This window comes from Carassius gibelio, chromosome A10 (genome assembly GCF_023724105.1).
Source record: "Carassius gibelio isolate Cgi1373 ecotype wild population from Czech Republic chromosome A10, carGib1.2-hapl.c, whole genome shotgun sequence".
In the NCBI taxonomy this organism is placed as follows: domain Eukaryota; kingdom Metazoa; phylum Chordata; class Actinopteri; order Cypriniformes; family Cyprinidae; genus Carassius; species Carassius gibelio.
The window spans coordinates 4,108,064-4,127,799 of record NC_068380.1 but is presented as its reverse complement, the minus strand read 5'-3'; the positions used below and the strand labels follow the sequence as shown (position 1 = coordinate 4,127,799).

The following is a 19,736-nucleotide window of genomic DNA, read 5'->3' as shown; positions in this document are numbered from 1 at the left end:
AATACAATATTAAATTACAAACAAACAATACTATAAATTATGCTTATGACCTCCTGTAAACAATTGTACATATAAAATGCTATGTAAATGAATTTACTTCATTTATTTAAATTGCTATTTTATTCTAACATAAGTATTTTTTTCAATTTATGAATTCCCTTATGCGATAAGAAGGCTTAACCAGCTTTACAGAGTTGGTCATAATGTTTCACAACTCAACCATGTTTGAAATGTTGCTGACGCATGATGAAGTAACAAAATTAAAGAAGTGGTATAAAGTCTTGAACATTAGAAGAAGAAAACATTTACTGGAATAATTGTGAATCGAATCATCACAACGTGAGTCATGATTTCTTACTAGTTATTTATATGATTTTTTTGTAGTTTTAAGTAATGCTAAAATAGCATTTTACATGTTTGTAATAATAATTTAGCTTCACAGATAATAGAAATGCATTGATCATATAATCATTTAGCTAGAAAAGTTTCTTATCTTATATAACATTTTAAATATGATTTATGATTTTACATTGACAAAATGTGATATTAGCAGGATAAACCAGGCACTTCAGCTCCATCACTGCAATGGAGGATTATTATAACATTTTGGAAAATCCGATGAGAGTGATTTCTCTGGTCTTCTTCTACCTGACCTTGGTCCTCGGTGTTCCTGGAAATGCCTTTGTCGTGTATGTTGCTGGATTGAAGATGAAGAGGACTGTTAATACAGTAGGGTTTCTGAATCTAGCGATTGCTGACCTCTTGTGCTGCCTTTCCACCCTTTACTATGTGATCAAGAGCGAACACTGGCCATATGGATCCACAACGTGCAAGATTTTCCACTTCGTTCTGCTCATCACCATGTTTGCCAGTGTTTTCACCTTGAACTTGATTAGTCTGGATCGGTTTACTCTGGTGATCACACCGGTTTGGGCTCACAATCATCGCAGCTTGTTCATCGCACGACTGTCCTGTGCAGCAGCCTGGATTCTGGCTTTAATTATCAGTCTGCCTTTTATGATGTTAAGAGAGATTTACACAGAAAATAATAAAACATACTGTGTGCATCATAAAGTTGATGAAGAGCATTATGAAATGTATAGAAGGTTAAGCGTCATCAGATTTGTGTTTGGCTTTTTGGTTCCTCTCATGTGCATCACAACATGCTACGGATTCATCGCACGCAAGTTAGGCAGGAGACATTTTCACTCTGGACGAGCGTTTCGCATCATGCTGGCTGTAATTGTGGCATTTTTTCTGTGCTGGCTGCCATATCATATAGTGGATGTGATAATAATGTACGGAGATCAAGCAAGTTTCTTGGTGGCTTTGGCAATGGATCCACTGGCTGTCTCTTTGGCGTATTTCAACAGCTGTCTGAACCCAATTGTGTATGTTTTCATGGGGCATGATTTTAAGAGCAATGCTAAACTTTCTCTAAGACGTGTTTTTGAAAGAGTTTTCTCTGAGGAGGGAACACAAATGACACAAACCACCCAGTCCCAGTCACAGCAAAGCCACTCACTGTAGTGAAGATATGAACTCGTTCAGGTTTCTGATCGAATTGTAAAACTATTTCATTATTTCTTTTCAAAAGTCATCAATTCAAACTCAGCAAGTCATCTAACTTGTATTCATGATTCCTGTTTCTCTTTCTCTCTTTCTCCCTATTTTATCTTTAATATATTTTAAGTGTTTTGTGATGATCTGTTGCCAAATATATATTTGGTTGTAATCATCTTAGAAAAAGCATGTGATATTTCATTAATAGTGGCATGTGGTTTATGCGCAGAAGTTATGAAGAAAAATAAATATGAATATACATAATTTAAAGGTTTCATTTGTGAGCGTAACAAAAACATTTTATTTTACTTATACATGTTATATTGTCACTGTTGTGTTATGCAGATATCATATGATAACTTAAAGCAAAGTGCATGATGTACAAACAGTGTTTCATAAATAAACTGCAAAATAGAACATTTTAAACTGATAATTTTTGTAATGTTCACTAAACATTAAATTCACTTATTTGAATTTTTACTTTTGAGTAAAGATTGTTCATAATCAGTGCTAATAGTTTTTTCACCCATATAGTTTAATTGTGCTAACAGAAGTTTTATCTTGGACAAGTAGCTAAAGCATAATGTTTTCAATGCTAAACATCTTTTAAAAACATTAAATGCTTTAAAAGCAAAAGCAAATAAATAATCAGTTACATCTTTAAACACACATTTGCTGACAATTACTGAGAAAACTGACTACTTTTAACAACTTCCTCTTTTTCATCACGACATACTGTAGGCTACTCAAGTGATATCATCAGCAACCCTCGACTGGTTGCCCATTGAAGCTAAGGAGGGTTGAGCCTGGTCAGTACCTGGATGTCAGACCTCCTGGGAGAACTAGGTTGCTGCTGGAAGAGGTGCTAGTGAGGCCAGCAGGGGGTTCTCACCCTGTGGTCTGTGTGGTTCCCAGTGCCCCAGTGTAGTGATGGGGACACTATACTGACAAAAAGCACCGTCTTTCGGATGAGTCGTTAAACCGAGGTCCTGACTCTCTGTGGTCATTATTGTTGCTATATGGGTGCTTAGTTTTTCTTGTTTTCTTGTTGTTTAATACAATTGACCAAAATCTCATGATATAAACGATTGAGCACTTATGCACAGGATATTTAAAACATACAAAAGTATATTGGCTAGATGGCAAATAACATACTTCTCCGGTCACACACAAAACATTAGCCATTACAGACATAGTGTTTGATTAAAGAAAATGCTGTACTATTCAAACAACATCAGTTATTTATTTACCCTTGCATTGCAAAAAGCGGAGATCTGTCTCCTCCAGGTTGTCAAACAAAACAGCACCACTGCACAGTAGACTCCAACTCCTCCCAGTGACCAGGTGATGACGCTGACCCCGGACAGCATGAGGAGATCCTTCAGCAGGATCAATGCACGCAAAGCTCCGGGTCCTGACAACATTCCTGGGCATGTACTGAGAGACTGTGCAGCAGAACTCACTGATGTCTTCACAGACATTTTCAACATCTCATTTAGTCAGGCTGTTGTTCCCACATGTTTCAAAACTACCACCATCATTCCAATCCCGGAGAAGCCATCTCCATCCTGCTTCAATGACTACCGTCCTGTTGCACTTACTCCCATCCTCATGAAGTGCTTTGAATGGCTAGTCATGCACCACATCAAGTCTGCCCCCCCCCTCCCTGGACCTCTTCCAGTTAGCATATCGGTCCAACCGGTCTACCGATGATGTCATCGCCACTGCCCTCCACTCAGCACTCACACATAGAGACAAAAAGGACTCATACGTCAGAATGCTGTTCATAGACTAAAGTTCAGCAATCAACACAATCATCCCTCAACAGCTCATTCACAAACTGGTCGAGCTGGGGCTCAACACTTCGCTGTGCAACTGGCTGTTGGACTTTCTGACTGGAAGACCTCAGGCAGTACGGGTCGGCAGCAACACATTCAGCACCATCACACTGAACACTGGGGCTCCTCAAGGATGTGTGTTGAGCCCCCTCCTCTTCACTCTGCTGACCCACGACTGCACACCGTCTCACAACTCCAAACTATTCATTAAGTTTGTGGATGATACGACTGTGGTGGGTCTCATTAGCAACAAGGATGAGACAAGGAGCTGCAGGAGCTGCAGTGTCAACAATCTCTCTCTGAACGTGGAGAAGACAAAGGAGATTGTTGTTGACTTCAGAAGAGTGCACACTCAGCACGTTCCTCTGACCATCAACAATGTGACTGTGGAGAAAGTGAGCAGCACCAAGTTCCTGGGTGTGCACATCACAGAGAACCTCTCCTGGACTGACAACACAGCAGCACTGGCCAAGAAATCACAACAGTGTCTCTACTTCCTCTGCAAACTGAGCAGAGCCAGAGCCCCACCCCCATCATGTACACCTTCTACAGAGACACCATCGAGAGCATCCTGATGAGCTGCATCACTGTGTGGTATGGAGCGTGCACCGTGTCCTGCCGGAAGACTCTGCAATGCATCGTGAAAGTAGCTGAGAAGATCATTGGTGTCTCTCTCCCCTCCCTCCAGGAAATTTACAGAACCCGCCTCACTCGCAAAGCCCTCTGCATCACAGGTGATCCCACACACCTGTCTCACAGCTTCTTCAGTCTGCTGCCATCAGGGAGGAGACTGCGGAGTCTCCAGGCCAGGACCAGCAGGACTGAAGGACAGCTTCATCCATCAGGCTGTCAGGAAGCTGAACTCCCTCCCGAACATGCCCCCCCCCCCCCCCTTCTGCCCCAAGCACCACTTAACTATGAACCCCTCCCCCCAGATCCCACATCCCCAGGTCCTTTCACCCCCCCCCCCACCCCCCCCCCCCCACTAACATACGATGACATGCACCAGTCACTTTGTGCAGCATTGGTCTGCTCACTACCTCATTCACCTCGATACTAACGTCATTCTATCATATCATCAGTCAGTCTAAATAAAATAACTGCTCTTGAGCCCTTTGTCACTTTAAGCCGACTTAATAAGCTTTTTTTGCACTAAAAATCTTTTTATCTGCACTGTTTGTTCACTTCATTGGTTTGCACTCTATCCGGCATGTGTCTTGCGCTGCTTTATTTAACTTTATTTTTATTATATGTCTTTTTTACATTACCTTTTTGTATAGTTGTATCTTATATTTGTCACGGCGTGGTAGAGAACGCAGATGAAGAAACAGCGTCTGGGTCCAAATGCAGACATTTTCCGGTTCCGGTTCCGGTTCTACCTAACGGTGCCTGTTCTGATTCTGGTTCCATTAAAATAATTAAACAATTATTAAGAAATAGTGGTAAGGAAAAAGGCACAATACTCAACTACTCAATGGTCAATACTGTTTATTACTTACTGTCAACTTAATTTAAAGGTTGGCAATGTCAAAATGCAACATATATTACAGTGTACAGATCTTCATAAGTAGGTTGGGTACTTCTGGTTTCATTTAAATGAACTATGTTTTTTACTATTTTACCTTCACTGAATGTAGTGTTGCTGGGAGGTACTAAGTAATGTTGAGGTTGTCCATCAATCAGCATGTGTTTCAAAGTTGATGTTTTTTTCACTATCAATAACGTTTTGCTTTTCAAGCAGGAATAAGCTTGTTGGCCAAATCGTCCTTTGAGGGCTGAGACACTTGTTAATTTCCCTTAATTAATGAAATATAAACGGTAGAGAGGATCCAGTGCGTCTTGTCTCCAAAAATGTGATTGATGAGGATCATAAAAGCCATCTGTTCTGGACACCTGTTTGTACATCCCCCCTCCCCTCCCTGTACAGCCAAATAGTGATGGCCGATTTGTGAACGAATCGTTCAATTTAACCGGTTCTTCTTAGTGAACCGGTTGAACCAGTTCACCAAATCGAACTGAATCGTTTGAAACTGTTCACGTCTCCAATAAGCATTAATCCACAAATGACTTAAGCTGTTAACTTTTTTAACGTGACTGACACTCCCTCTGAATAAACCAATATTTACTCAAACAGTACACTGACTGAACTGCTGTGAAGACCGAACTGAAGATGAACACAGAGCCGAGCCAGATAATGAACGAACACGCCCACTGCTGGAGCAGTTCTCGTTCTCGAGTCAAGAACCGGTTGCTTCGGTTTTCGGATCACAAGTACACTCAACCGAGAATCGTTTCTGTCGGACGCGTCCGAATTGAGAACCGATGAACTGATGATACTGCGCATGCGTGTAATTTTTTAAGTATTTTGTTAAACATCGGAAAATGTGATAAAATATATTTTTTTTGTTTTTTAGATGAATGTTTCCAATCTGTATATTGTATACAATGTAGGCTATAGGCCAAATGGGTTTTCAGGGAAGTTGGACAATAATTAAGACTCTAAAGACTCTTATGTTTAATAGGAATAAGGGATGATTTATGAGATATCTGTACTGTATTTATAGTTAATGATGACACATTCACGAATTGAGTTTGTAGGAAACAGAACATGAACACAAGTAGAGCAGCTGATGAAATTAAACTGCAGCACGTGCCGGTTAGAGCGATTCTCGTTCTCGAGTCAAGAACCGGTTGCATCGGTTTTCGGATCGTCAGTACACTCAACCGAGAATTGTTTCTGTCGGACGTGTCCGAATTGAGAACCGATGAACTGATGATACTGCGCATGCGCGATTCAGCATGAAGCCAACAGACTCACATGTCTGAACCGATGTGATTCTTTTGGTGATTGATCCTGATTCTGTACTAATGTTATGAGCGCGGGTATTTCGAGGGCTTGGATGAAGGGGCAATCTGGCGAAACGTAAGTTCATTTAATAACAAATACATCGCAATGGATTATGTTTAGTAAGTGGATCATGGTTTCTGCGCTGATGGCACCTAATTTATTTACTTTATATCTTCAAGACTTAAATCCTTATATGCACATTATGGCTGTTACTGTATTTGGGTGTTGTCGCAAAATTCAAATGTAAACTTTTCATGATTATGAGGTTTTTAACTGACTAAAGTTATGATTACTGACTTTATATTTGAATGTTTAATAGACGTGACGCCATTACGTCATCGCCAATGACGTCATTACGTCGAGCGTAAAAGAACCGCTGAACCGTTTTTTTTCAACCGGTTTATTGAATCGAACCGTCCGAAAGAACCGTTCGCAGAAAAGAATCTAACTTCCCATCACTACACTCAAACCACTTCTTCTTCGTTTTGACGCAAGGCTTTAGGTGCATTTACCGCCACCTACAGGGCAGGAGTGTGGAGCATTGACGTTAATCAGAATCAGAATGAGCTTTATTGCCAGGTATGTTTACACATACAAGGAATTTGTTTTCGTGACAGAAGCTCCGCAGTACAACCGAATGACAGCGACAGAACATAAAACACATAATAAAAGAATAAAAAATACAAATATGTAGACAGTGAATGACAATATACAAATGACAATTGTAGGTAGGTATATTACATAATGGAGTTATGTATGTACATATATATTGTGTGCAGAATTTAAGTGTATACTAAGTATGTGTGTTAGATAAATAAAGTGTATGTGTATATAAATATAAAGTGTAGTGTGTTCACAGTTATTATCAGCTGTTCATAAGATGGATTGCCTGAGGGAAGAAACTGGTCCTGTGTCTGGTCGTTCTAGTGCTCAGTGCTCTGTAGCGTCGACCAGATGGCAACAGTTCAAAGAGGGAGTGTGCTGGATGTGAGGGGTCCAGAGTGATTTTGACAGCCCTTTTTCTCACTCTGGATAAGTACAGTTCTTGAATAGATGGGAGAGTTGAACCGATGATTCGCTCAGCAGTCCGGACTACCCTCTGTAGTCTTCTGAGGTCAGATTTAGAAGCTGAGCTGAACCAGACAGTTACTGAAGTGCAGAGGATGGATTCAATGATGGTGGAGTAGAACTGTTTCAGCAGCTCCTGTGGCAGGTTAAACTTCCTCAGCTGGCGGAGAAAGTACAACCTCTGCTGGGCCTTTTTCACAATGGAGTCAATGTGAATGTCCCACTTCAGGTCCTGAGAGATGGTGGTTCCCAGGAACCTGAATGACTCCACTGCAGTCACAGGGCTGTTCATGATGGTGAGTGGGGGGAGTGCAGGGGGGTCTCTCCTGAAGTCCACGATCATCTCCACTGTTTTGAGCGTGTTAAGCTCCAGGTTGTTGAGACTGCACCAGACAGCCAGCTCTTTTACCTCCTGTCTGTAAGCAGACTCGTCACCGTCCTGAATGAGGCCGATGAGTGTGGTGTCATCTGCAAACTTCAGGAGCTTGACAGAGGGGTCCTTAGATGTGCAATCGTTGGTGTACAGGGAGAAGAGCAGTGGGGAGAGAACGCAGCCCTGGGGAGCTCCGGTGCTGATTGTACAGGTGCTGGATGTGTATTTTCCCAGCCTCACTAGCTGCTGCCTGTCTGTCAGGAAGCTGTTGATCCACTGACAGACTGAGGTGGGCATGGAGAGCTGATTTAGTTTGGGCAGGAGGAGGTTTGGGATGATTGTGTTGAAGGCCGAGCTGAAGTCCACAAACAGGATCCTCACATAAGTCCCCGGTCTGTCTAGGTGTTGCAGAACATAATGCAGTCCAATGTTTACTGCATCGTCCACAGACCTGTTTGCTCTGTAGGCAAACTGAATAGGATCCAGCAAGGGCCCAGTGATGTCCTTCAGGTGGGCCAGCACCAGTTTTTCAAATGACTTCATGACTACAGACGTTAGAGCCACAGGCCTGTAGTCATTTAGTCCTGTAATTTTGGGTTTCTTAGGGATGGGGATGATGGTGGAACGTTTGAAGCATGAAGGGACTTCGCACAGCTCCAGCGATCTGTTGAAGATCTGTGTGAAGATGGGGGCCAGCTGGTCAGCACAGGATTTCAGACAGGCTGGTGTAACACAATCTGGGCCTGGTGCTTTTTTCCTTTTCTGCTTCCGGAAGACCTGGCGCACCGCATCCTCGCTGATCTGAATTGCAGGTGTGGGGGAGAGGGGGGATGCAGGAGGTGTGAATGGTGAGAGTGCTTGATTGGAGAGGTGTTCAGGATGGGTTGCAGGAGCTGTTAATGGTGTGAACGGTTGTTTGGAGAGGCATTTGGGTCTGGTTGCAGGAGTTGTGAAGGGTGTGAATGGTTGTGTGGGGAGGCGTTCAGGGCAGGTGATGGGTGTTCTTTCAAACCTGCAGTAAAACTCGTTCAGATCGTCTGCTAGTCGTTGATTCTCTACAGTGCTGGGGGGTGGTGTCTTGTAATTGGTGATCTTCTTTAGACTTTTCCACACTGATGCGGAGTCGTTGGAAGTGAACTGAGTCCTTATTTTTTCAGAATAATTCCTCTTTGCCACTTTGATCTCCTTTTCCAATGTGTATTTAGCCTGTTTATACAAGACATTGTCCCCCTTCACGTAAGCATCTTCTTTGGCCTGACGGAGCTGTCTGAGTTTTGCAGTGAACCACGGTTTGTCATTATTGTAAATTAGTTGAGTCTTTGTAGGAATACACATATCCTCACAGAAACTGACATATGATGTTACGGTCTCTGTGAGTTCATCCAGATCGGTGGCAGCAGCTTCAAAAACACTCCAATCAGTGAGGTCAAAACAAGATTGTAAATCCTGCTCTGCTTCATTAGTCCATCTTTTTACAGTCCTTGATACAGGTTTAGCTGATTTTAGTTTCTGCCTGTAAAGAATGAAACTAACTCAAACATAAGAGATAAAAGAAATACAAAAATAAAATTAATGATAATAATAAACTTAGTAGTGATTCTTTAAATAATGTTTATCAACTCTTTGAGATACTTAATCTGTGGAACATTTCTATAGTCACATCTTTATTTAACAATTTTTAAAATTAGATCCGGTTTATTTCTATATTAAGTTTAAGTAATTAAGTTGTATTCTTTCATTGTCATATATTTTACATTTTATTAAAATAGGTTCAACTGATTCAGGAAGATCACATTTAACACAAAGTCCAGAAACATGTTTTTCCTCTTATGAATAATGACTAATTAAGTGCAATGGGTCCAATAAGTGATTCTCTGTATGTTTTTCTCATACAGGTTCTCATCCTGCCGCACATACTTGAATAAACTGAAACGCCCACAGTGCATCTTGTTTACAGTGGTTGGCATCCACCAATCATACAATGCGTTGCTGCAAACAGGTTAGGCTGCCCTTCAGTCAAAATAAATTATTTTTTAAAAAAGTAACGGACAATGCACCATATCATAATGGTAACCAAGTTAATTTATTTAAAAAGTAATGCGTTACTAGTTGCGTTATTAGTTACTGTCAAAAGTAACTGTGTTACAGTAATGCGTTACTAATAGCCCGTTACTGCTCAACACTGGACAAACTGACTCAAATGATTCGCGAACCTGCTTTGAACTCCCGACCTGACTCAAATGATTCGCCGCTCCGAACTCTCGAACAGATTCAAATGATCCGCGAAGCCGCTCCGAACTCCCGAACTGACTCAAATGATTCGCGAACCTGCTACGAATTCCCGAACTGATTCAAATGATTTGCGATCCCGCTCCGAACTCCCGAACTGACTCAAATGATTCGAGGCACCGAACTCCCGAACTGACTCAAATGATTCGCCGCTCCGAACTCTCGAACTGATTAAAATGATCCGCGAACCCGCTCCGAACTGCCGAGCTGATTCAAATGATTCTCCGCTCCGAACTCCCGAACTGACTCAAATGATTCGCTGCTCCGATCTCTGTAGGCTTCAACTCTAGAGAAAGGGAGAGCGAGAGACAGAGAGAGATAAATAAGAAACATTTGTTTAACATATTCAACTAGAGCTGAAACAACTAATCGATTAAAATCGATTATTAAAATAGTTGTCAACTAATTTAGTCATCGATTAGTTGCTAAACAACTTTTATTTGCCGTAAGCGGCTCATTTTGTGCATATTTTAAATCTGCGATGACCAAAGTGGGGCAGTAATGAGCCACCGCAGGTTTTATTCAGCCAGTACAGCAAGAGATGTAGCGAATAGCCAATAGCTGGCTTCGTTTTGTCACGTGTTTCCCGAACTGCGTCTTCAGCATTCAGTGAGATGGTGGAGACAGACGGGCACTGGAGCAATCTTGAGAAAGAAAAAGAAAAAAGCTGAAGATAAAACTTGCAGCTAAATTATGACTGAATGAGAGAGTTAAATGTTTAAATGTATTTGAAATTAACTTTTTTCCCCTAAATATTCACTGCTCTTTTTCACACAGCAGGTTTTTGTGTCAAATTGTTTTTTTTTCTGGACAACATTCTGATGGATTTTACTTTAAAATGTGAGTTCCATTCAGGTTTCATGCCACTGGCACTTTATTCGAAGGATTGTTTACAATTTCACAGCATAAGCTATAAAGCTGTTTCCCAGGTATAAGCTGTGTGTTTATAGAAAAAAATAATAAAGTGCAATGTACTGCAATTTTATTCTTCGTGAAAATATTTTCTGAAAGGTTCCTCAATAAGCTTGGTTCGGGATGTTAAACTACTTTAGGAGCCTTAAGGACTGCGATGGTGAAAACATTTGAAATCTTGTGAAATTTGCTAGTGTATTGGGTCAGTGTTTTGATTGCAGAAGAGTTTGACAAAAAATTACTAACACATATTAAATCAAAACTCCAGGTATATATTGTTCGTGTAGCTCAAGTAGAGCATTGCACTGTCAAGCGCAAGGTTGGGGGTTTGATTCCCCGGGAACACATGATAGGTAAAAATGTATAGCCTGAATGCACTGTAAGTTGCTTTGGATAAAAGTGTCTGCTAAATGCATAAATTTAATTTAATTTATATTTTGATGAGGATATGACAATGCAAAATGGTTAAATTCTCAAAAAAAGTCTGTTGAATGAAAAATACCTTTTGTTAATAATTTAATTGGGGAAAAATGGGCAAAACTAAAATATAAGTACATAGATTAATCGATTAATCGTAAAAACAATCAACAGATTAATAGATTATCAAAATAATCGCTAGTTGCAGCCCTAGAACTTTCTTTAATGTCCCCATTAATGCGCTTTTATGCGTTATGGTCTTTACAAACACAAAGTAAAACAGAAAGTGATTTTTAAACACTATTTTGATTAAGTCAGACCAGCACAAACTGAATATTGTATATCACAAGGATTTCTGAAATAACAAAACACCTGAATAATTTATTCAGAATCAAAAACTAAAGTTGCTTCTGCATCTTAAAAGCTGTTGTGTTGAGCCCTTAAAAATATTCCTTTCACAGCTTTAAGTATGAAAACTATCAACAATGGACAACATAACACAAAACATTTTGAAATAAATAAATGAAAGCAATCTGAATTATTCAGAATCAATTTCGAGAAACATACATACACACACACACACACACACACACACACACACACACACACACACACACATATATATATATATATATATATATATATATAAATGAAATCTATGTTATCATGCTAAGGAGCTGACTGAAAGCCTCCACAGTAGAGACAGGCTGCATGTTTTCAACAATGTTTCACCTGTATGAGAAAAACATACAGAGAATCACTTAAGACACTTTGCTGTAGACCCATTCCACATAATAATATTCATTAAAACTGTATGTTAACACATAGGAGCTTGCTGCATGAATCCGTGAGAAGGCTACAGTTTCCAAATCCATGGGAACGGATTGCTAACGTGTGCGCGCAGATGATGAATTCGTGGGTACAGATTCAAAAACCGAGGGTACGGTTTACAAAATCTGAGTGCACGGATTGGAAATTTGTTGGCTAGGATAGGACATTCGAACCAGAAAGACACAGCTTACATTTGACTAAAAGGTTTTTGTCTTTATGCTCAAATAAAGTGAAATAATGAGCATATTTCCACTTTGAGAAACTCGTGTTGCTCTCAAATTCTTATTACATTAACTTATATTGCCGTTTATATAATAAACTAAATGGTGTTATGAGCACAATATACAGAGTGAGCCCTTTGACTGTCTAGATTAATGATGGAGCTAAGGCTTCTCTCTTTAATTTCACTACCATTACTTGTGTACAAAGATTAAGTGGTAACACTTTAGAATACTAGTCTTTTACTTAATGTTAGTTAATTCATTAATGAACATGAACAAACAATGAACAATACATTTATTACTGTATTTATCCTCTTTGTAAATGTTAATGAAAATAATTTTTTTCATTGTTAACACAACTTTTGATTTAAATAATGCATTAGTAAATGTTGAAATGAACATCAAAATGCTGTAGAAGGATTGTTCTTGCTTAGATCATGTTAACTAGTTAACTAATATTAACTAATGGACCGTTATTCAAAAGTGTTACGGATTAAGTTTATCATCATTTGATTATAAGGATTTCATTGCTTTCCATAAAACTGTGAACTTATTCTATTCTTTTTTCTTCCCTTTTAGCCATTTGTAAACAGGACAAGGACAGCCTTAAGGAAAGCTGAGGACAGCTGTTCTCAGAGACAAGACTATTCCTCCACAGACTAGTGTTGTGTTTGTACTAAACCCAGAGCAGCCCTGAATGAATCGACAGAATGACCCAGCTCATATTCTAATACTATAGACTGCATTTTAAAAGCTTTGCACAGGCTGTTTAATGCTGATAATGTACTGCGTGTGTCTTTACACAAAAACTACATGATGTTAATAGCATATATATATATATATATATATATATATATATATATATATATATATATATATATATATATATATATATATATATAAAACCATGCAAGAAAACCTTTTTAAATATTTTGATAATTTACTGAAAATAAATAAATTACTTTTTAAACCCTTTAGCTGATTATTAATCGGTCAAAATCAGCTGATCTGAGTTTGCTGCACTCAGAAACCGGTGACTGTGAACGAATCAGCAGAGCTTTTACGAGCTTTTGTCATCTTTAAATCTTTCTCAGACGTTTCCATATGTCGAAATTGGTTAGCGCATCTATCTGTGCATGATGATGTCCAATGACTCTGGCGAGCGGAGCTTCTCAAAGTTGGGAATAATCAAAGGAGAGCTGGGGTCCTCGGTTGGGCAGGAAAAGGCTAAGCATGCTGGCGCTTGTGTGTGGAGACCGCGCAGGATGGATTTTTCCGTCCAGCTCTCGCAAGATTTTATCTCGCTCCCGCAAAAATATATGTTATTTTCTCCCGCTCCCGCGCGCAAACGATCAAGTTTCGTCCCGCTACCGCCTGCAAAATCCCGCGGGTAAAGTAGGCTATAAGTTTTTTTTAAAATGCATTGCATAGTCTGCCTGCTATGTTATTTTTTCAATTGCTCCCCTGTTGAATATAAATTTAAAAAAGAAACCAATGTTTCGTTTTATTTGCATTTAATTAAATGGATGAAAGGAACGAACAAAGAACTTAGAACATAGAAATACAGTAAAAAAGAAATGTAAATAAAAAAATATACCTATTAGGCTATAGTATAGCCTAATGAATTATATAATAATAATAATCCTGGATTTATTTCATGTTCAAAGGAAAATTAGCCTATACTGCTTAAGAATGCCTTCTTTTCTTCAAACATTAAACAAAAAAAAAAAAAATTCCTCAGTAACAAAATAGACCAATTTTAAATATTTAGCAAAATAAATAAATAATAATTAAATTAAAAAAATAATTCTACACTATTTGCAAAATCGAAAGGTAATTCAACGTTGATTCAACCATGGTACCTGATGTTGTTTCAACCTTGAAATGCCAGCTGGGGCTGCAAACTCCCGAACTGACTCAAATGATTCTTGATCCCCAAAATGACTCAAATGATTTGCGAACCCGCTGCGAACTCCCGAAATGATTCAAATGATTTGCGATCCCCAAAATGACTCAAATGATTCGCGAACCCACTGCGAACTTCCGAAATGATTCAAATGATTTGCGATCCCCAAAATGACTCAAATGATTCGCGAACCCACTGCGAACTCCCGAACTGACTCAAATTATTCGCGAACACGCTCTGAACTCCCGAGCTGATTCAAATGATTTGCGATCCCCAAAATGACTCAAATGATTCGCGAACCCGCTGCGAACTCCCGAAATGATTCAAATGATTCGCTAACACGCTCAGAACTCCCCAACTGATTGAAATGAATGTATGTGCAAGTCTAAAAGTGACGGTGGCCATTGACTTGCATGTAATAAATCACCAAGAACCATGGTTTCAGCTCAAAATCCTCTTCACTGTTCTACTGAAGAAAAAGTGTGTTATGTAATAGAAGGCCTGAGGCTGAGTAAATTAACAGCAAATTTTCATTTTTGGGTGATTAGTCAGTTTTGCATGAAAACACAAGCCCAACACGAGTGTGTAAATTGCAGGCGTATGAGAGATGGAAGCCCAGTGTGAGTGGGAGTGAGACAGAGGAGTGATTGAGAGATTGGTGTGTGGGGGTTTGGAGGAGAGCAGAGACTAGAGGCCTGGACTGATTACTCCAGGAGTAACACACTGATCCTGAGATCCATCATTTCCTCCGTCCCTGGGATTACACTCCGTCTTAAGATGCTAACACCTTGTTTCCCTCCAGGCTGGAGTTGTGTTTAACACAGAGAGCTGTAGACGCCGTGGATTATGGGCTTCTTAATTAAGTAACGCTGTTAGTTCATGAATCACATCGGCGGTGATGCAAAAGAGCCGGACAATATCCCAAGGGCTCAGGGGAATCCTTACCTCAGAGCTCACGAAGAAGCTTTAGTTGGTTTGTTTTTAATGCATTAATAATACGATATGTGCAGCGCCGTGGTAAATGATTACGTTATCTGGATTACACAATCAGATTCCAAAAATGAAGTACTTGCAATTCAATTATATTGCATTTAAAAAATAATAATTATCAGTGGTTAATGATCATATATTTTATTTTTTTAAAACAAATAAATACTACGCATTTACTTAATCATCTGAACTGTATTTTCAGATTTTTCTTTCATTTGTTCATCTACAACCAAACACACACCATCGATGTCTGGTTGTTTTCAGTCTACCTGTCGCTGAAGCTCATCTGTCATTAACGCTCTGCGTGAGTTTGCAGGTCACAGAATCTCACCTCATCCTCAAGGCCCCAAACCGGATCGATTCGTCAGTCCCGTCCCTTCCCTAAAGCCCAGATGGAGTTCGTTAGTAACCCAAATCTTGGCAGATTGTGAGAATCAAACAGTTGTCAAACTTAACAACAGTGTGTGATGGCATCAGACTTATCCAAACCAAATCTAGTGCCGTTAACAATCTGTAAGTTTTGATAAAAAGGTTTTCTGATAACCACAAGGGATCCTTCATTGGCTTTTTGCACTCAAGTCTCTTCTATTTTTGGAGACAAATCACTCAGTCCTGGCTGTTTCCACCCAGTCAATAAAGTCGCCTCACCGGTCTCTTTGTCTGAACCTAATATCCACTTACCCCGAGGCAGCACGGATCTCAAGAGAACATCTCCTCAGGGGGAAACGTGTCTGCTGGAGCTATGAAATTCACAACTTCTATCACTTGAACCATACAGCATCAGCATGTTATAACCAGCACAGATGACACCACATTTGGTGATTTTAAACTCAACATCAAGTCTAGAAATGACATTTCCACTGAGCAAGAAAGAGAACAAAAACGTTTGACATGTTTCTAAAAATAGCAGTAATCATCATTTATGAAGCATGCATGTGTCTTGACTAGCATACTCCCATACTATTTGTACTATTTTGTTGTTTTAAATCTGTGCACAGTATTCAGCTTTTCTGTAGGCTATGCACTGAATACTAAAATAACTGCTGCATTTGCCAAAATGTATAGGCCTAGCTGTGCATTAATGATAAACAGTGCATACATTCTATTTATTTATTCATGCATTTAAGTATGCAGGAAAGAGAACAAAAATGTAGCCAAATTTGTCTACAAATATCAGCAATCAACAGCATTTATGAAGCATGCAAGTGAGAATGGACGTTTTTGGAATAATATACTGCCATACTATTTGAACTGTGTGCAACTTTTCTGCACTCACTTAATACTTGGATTAACTCTTTCATTTGCCAAAATAGGCTGCATGGTAATGTGCATTGATAATAAAGAGTGTGTAAATTTTTCATTTATTTATGCATTTTTATATGCATTTGTTTATTTATTTATGCATGCATTTTTTAGTAATATATATGAAGCATTTTAAGTCTGTAAACTCTGCCCAGCATGCAGTTTTTCAGTATGCATTGATTGAATACTTAAATGAATTGCTACATTTGCTATACACAATGCAATGCATTCAAAAGCACCTAGTTTTTCATCTTGACGAAATATGCAACTGCACATTCTCCACCTGCCAAAAGTGAAAAATTTGATTTAAAATGGAATTTTTGATGACTGGATGATGACACCCATTGAATTAAGCATGCAATACAATGAGATCATGTGACAATAATTCAGTTATCGTTTGAGATTGCATATTCTATTTTTTGTACTGCATTATATAGTATGAATCAGTGAGCAGTTCACTAGTACTTGGCTGTGGTTCTTCATCTGTAGGGGTTTCAGTGGGCTTCGTGTGTGTGTGTGTGTGTGTGTGTGTGTGTGTACGGTATTGGTGTGTCATTCCGAAATGTAACACTGCCATCTAGAGTTTGGACTGAGGGAGTCTAGCATCCTCCATGATGTTACTTTTCTCAGCACTCCTCAGCGCTGAAAGTGAACACTCGATGCTGATTGGTTCCCCTGCTTACACCCTCCCTCTCCCCTTTTCTTTCTCTTTCACTTAGTGGTGTAATTACATCCGCAGATTCGGCACATTCGCGATAGAAAAGCGGAGCTTTCATGTAATGGTATTACAACTGTGAAATTACAAACAAAAATATATACATTCTGGGACAAGAACCGACATGATTTTTTTTACATCTTCCTCATTTTCACCTCAAAATTTGGGGGAAACTGTGACATGAATTTTACCTTATTAAGTGAAACTGATTAATTTTGGTAAATATTTTGCTAAATGTGATTTTGTGCTGGTAGTAGGCTAGTGTTGGCACCTTGTCTGGTTTAGACCTTTCATGCTTAAATAATGACAGTAAATCCATGGTTTAAGTATTTATTGAATCGTTCAAATCAAACTTTTCGTTCAAAACGGCTGATACCATTCACCACCCCCCCCCCCCCCCGAAAAAGAAAAATTCTCTACCCCCCCCTAAAACAATTTTAAAAAAAAGTGGCCACTGTATAAATACATTTGAATATATAATATTAATATACATATGAATATTAATTAAATTACTGTAAAGATTAAAAGCTTAATTTATTTTTTTAAGTAACGTTTCCTGGGGTCCACAGTTTATAAAAACGTAGTACTGGAGTTTTAGCTGTTTGCTTTACACCTCGACCTAACCTGTGCCTTTTTATTTTTATTTTATTGCTTAGCTTAGCGCTCACTATATATTATAATAGTTTATATCATATTTTTTAAACATTAGTTATTCATTAGCCTATATGAAATTGTATGAAAATACAGATGTTTAGATCAGGGGTTCCCAAACATTTTAGCCCGCGACCCCATGATAAATGCGCTGCTGCCCCGCGACCCCCCCCCCCCCCCCCCCAAAAAAAAAAAACACCTCTGGTCGCGTGAAATGTACAGCAAATCGATTTTATGCCCAGTCTCAAAGCACACGAAGTTATATTTTATTGTTCTGCGAACTCGTTCATTATTCTGCCATCAGGAACCAGTCGAGTAAGTCTGAGCTGCTCACACGCGTGCTCACACCCGTGCGCGCGCACGCACACACACACACACACACACACACACACACACACTCATGCTAATCCGCTAGATGTGTCACTTTATGCTTTCCATGGTGACGCGTCATTGCTCGTCACGTGACATACCGCAACAACAACAGAGCTGAATGAATGATCTGCTTTTGTCATTTTTCCTTTTTTATTCAAAATATTAACAAATTTGCTAGATATGGCATGAAATAGCTGATATTCCGATTGTCAAATATATGCAAGTGGAAGTGTTTTGTTGTTTAAACACCTTTATAACGATCGCGTTAGTTGAGCTGTATGCGCGATGGGCGCCGCCATCTTAGTTTGTGCCGCAGACGCAGTTCAGAGAATCAGATCTGTTGGATTTACAACACGTGAATTCATCCACTTCTCCCGAAATACATAAAAGTAAGTGGCTGGTGAACTGGGAGAATAATGGAGTAAACTTTAAAGTTACTTACACAATGTGTATCTGATATGAATAAAATGTGTCTAATTATAATGAAAAAGATTATTATTGCCTCTTCCTTTGACATCAGTGTGTATTTTACAAACTCTAAATGTATTGTTTTTTCTGAAACCTAAAATAAACATTATGTGGTTGAAAACACTGAAAAGTTGTGATGACAGCTCTGAGCGCACTTGTCTCTGGCTCAGCGCCAGCCAACTCGCGAGAGCACATTTGAATTTCACTTCATGCACTGACCGGTGTGGTCGTACACTCCAGGGACTAGCCTAGACTGATCACACCGGTGTGATCGTACGTGCGATGCGAAAGAGTTAAATTAATTGAAACAAAAATATATAAAGCATATATCGAAATCATCTCGCGACCCCTGCGCCGGGGTCCCGCGACCCACCGTGGGGTCGCGACCCCTACTTTGGGAACCACTGGTTTAGATTATAGTTCAGGTTTATTTTTTTTTTATTTTTTTTTATTTTTTTTACAAAATATAGATTTTTTTTTAAATATCCGTTTTTGTCTTACGTGAACATAAACAGATGAGAAAGAAAACACACGTGCAGTATTTTTGCTTAAAGAGACAACAGCCTAATAAATGCGCTGCCTGTCATTAATGTTAATCAAAGAACAAAAGAAAATCATTCACTGGTCTTGACTGAATATATTTAATAACTTTACTTGATTAATCTTTATTTTATTTATAAAAAGAAAACTATGCAGTGTTTTTAAACTTTTAATTACAGTTTCTGTACCTGAAATTTTGTTTAGTTGTATTTATTTATGATATTGCTTATTGATTTGTTTGTTCCTATCTTATTACTGACTGTTTACTTGTCTTTAACACTTTAATATTTGAAATGTATATTAATCTAGTTGTTTTTGCTATGGTTTGTGTGATGTCCTTAATGCACCATTAATGCACCACTAGATGGCACTCAAGCCCCTTGAGTTAGATATATACATAGTAAGTAAGTGAGATGAGTAAGAAAGAATGCT

General features: G+C 39.0%; 1 protein-coding gene across 1 annotated transcript in view; it reads left to right on the top strand.

The window, feature by feature from the left end:
- Positions 1-1,541, top strand: part of LOC128020876 (C3a anaphylatoxin chemotactic receptor) — a 59,441-nt gene extending 57,900 nt beyond the window's left edge. The window contains exon 3 of the mRNA XM_052607637.1: positions 1,107-1,541. Coding sequence (XP_052463597.1) covers positions 1,107-1,530 — 424 coding nt within the window. The 3' untranslated portion in view covers positions 1,531-1,541. The remainder of the gene's footprint in view (positions 1-1,106) is intronic.
- The last annotated feature ends 18,195 nt before the right edge of the window (positions 1,542-19,736 follow it).